Genomic DNA, 1,871 nt, shown 5'->3' with positions numbered 1-1,871 from the left:
CAGTAGTTCCTTTAATTGACCAAATCTCCCTTACCAAATCAAAAGAAGAAATCCTAAATTCTCTAATTCTTCCACTGATGATGGGAACTCCAGACACCAGTGGCTGGGGGGAAAAAAACGTTAACTCACACCAAGTTCCTCTACTTATTACAGACAAAGGGCCAAATCTTGGTCTTGATCTGTGCCAATCGACTTCAAAAGTTGTGACGTTCTTGCATCAGTTCTGCTAGGGTGAGACCCGAATTTGGATCCCCAGCAGTCCTGGAGTATTTCATCCTGGCAGCCTCATTAACATCAGGCTCCTGGGACTGCAGCCAACTCAAGGTTATTCAGTCCATTTGAGGTTCACACCGTGCTCGGTCCACATACTGCTCCTGCTCACACCGGGCCACGTCATACAGAGAATTCCGCGCAGCGGCTGAAGCCTGAGACAGCTCACTCTCTGGCCCATAACCGTAGCCCTCTCCAACTGTGGGGAGCACAGCGGCAGCACGACGCAGGGGGCTCCTGTCCCTTCTGTAACAGGAGGAAGTGGTGGCAGCGGCAGCAGCGCCTGAGTTTGGCCACAGGTGTCTGTCGTAGGGATCAACAGAAGTGGAGTTGAGGTGACCGGTCACAGCTGTGCTCTGGACTTGAGGCAAATGGGACCCGGTCTGCTCTGCGTAGTTGTACGCGGAAGCTGCTGCTGCTGCTGCCACTGCCTCATAAGAACAGACTCGGTAAGGCTTATAGTAGTCGAGCGCTCCATACGCGTCGTTGTAATACACGGATTCCCCGTAGCCCATGGTGTAAGGTGTGCGCACTGCTCCATACTGTTCGTTATACTGCTCGGTCAAGTCCGCCACGCGACCCGTACGATCTACCGGACACTCTTTGGACCAGTGCCCCTCCTTCCCACACCGATAGCAGCCACTCTGGTCTCCCATCCCAGGGGCAGTCCGAAGCCGGCTGGTGGACAACTGCACGTGCATTCGTTTGCCTTGAAACTCTGTGTTGTCAAGGCCCCTGATGGCCTCCACTGCGTCCTCTGCCCGCTCCATGTGTACAAAGGCGTAATCTTTCACGATGTCACATTCGATGACTGGACCATACTCCTCAAACTTGGCCCGAAGCTCTTGGTTGGTACAAGTAGGACTGATGTTGCCTACATGCAATTTGGTTGAAGCTTTGCTCTTACTCTTGCTGACTTCCACGTTGATGTTCACCCCGTGCAGCTTGTAGCGGTGCAGGTTGCGTATGGCATCCTCGGCCGCCGTCTTGTCCTCTATGTGCACAAAGCCGTAGTTCTTAATGATGTCACACTCCAGCACCTTCCCATACTGCTCGAAGAGTGAGCGGATCTCCTGCTCTGTGGCCTCCCGGGGCAGGTTTCCAATGAACAGCTTCACCATCCTGACAAGAGCCTCCGGGTGGCGGCGGCGGCGGCGGCTCCCGCGTCAGAGAGAACCCTGCAAAATGGAGACGGCCGCTCGAGCCTCAGCGCGACCGGGCCCTTTCTCGCGCGCCAGCTCACGCACGCGCGAGTGCGCGCTGCCCGCCCTCACCCTCGCGGGAGCCGGACGACCAATCCCGCGGCCGCATACCTATCCTTATTTTTGTAGTCAAGGAAACCAAGGCTCAGTGATGTTAAATTGTCCAAAACCATAAAGTTTGTAAGTAATGGAGAGATCCAGGATTCAAAGTAAAGTTTCTCAGACTAACTCTTAATACTACTCTATCTTACTTCCAGGAAAATCAGAGCGCTATAAAGAAAAATGCAGAATCCACACTGGACAGATTCCCTAAAAAAGGGCCAGGAAAAGCCTCATAGTGGCTCACAGGAGCTGATTATATGAATCTCTTTCCAAGTCCAAGTTCAGTGCCTTTACATT

At 53.2% G+C, this 1,871-nt stretch overlaps 1 protein-coding gene across 1 annotated transcript; it reads right to left on the bottom strand.

Moving 5' to 3' along the window:
- Positions 1 to 329: 329 nt before the first annotated feature.
- On the bottom strand, positions 330 to 1,525 carry LOC118888081 (RNA-binding protein 4B-like). The gene has a single exon (XM_036839043.1). The coding sequence runs from the start codon at positions 1,389 to 1,391 to the stop codon at positions 330 to 332; it is 1,062 nt and encodes a 353-aa protein (XP_036694938.1). The 5' UTR covers positions 1,392 to 1,525.
- Between the last annotated feature and the right edge of the window lie 346 nt (positions 1,526 to 1,871).

The sequence above is a fragment of the Balaenoptera musculus genome, chromosome 21, assembly GCF_009873245.2.
Source record: "Balaenoptera musculus isolate JJ_BM4_2016_0621 chromosome 21, mBalMus1.pri.v3, whole genome shotgun sequence".
Classification (NCBI taxonomy): domain Eukaryota; kingdom Metazoa; phylum Chordata; class Mammalia; order Artiodactyla; family Balaenopteridae; genus Balaenoptera; species Balaenoptera musculus.
Note: the sequence above shows the minus strand (reverse complement) of the source record. Positions and strands in the feature narration are given on the sequence as shown.

Bases quoted from the DNA above. Each gene is read 5' to 3' on its own strand.
- LOC118888081 (XM_036839043.1), bottom strand. From the start codon at position 1,391: ATGGTGAAGCTGTTCATTGGAAACCTGCCCCGGGAGGCCACAGAGCAG.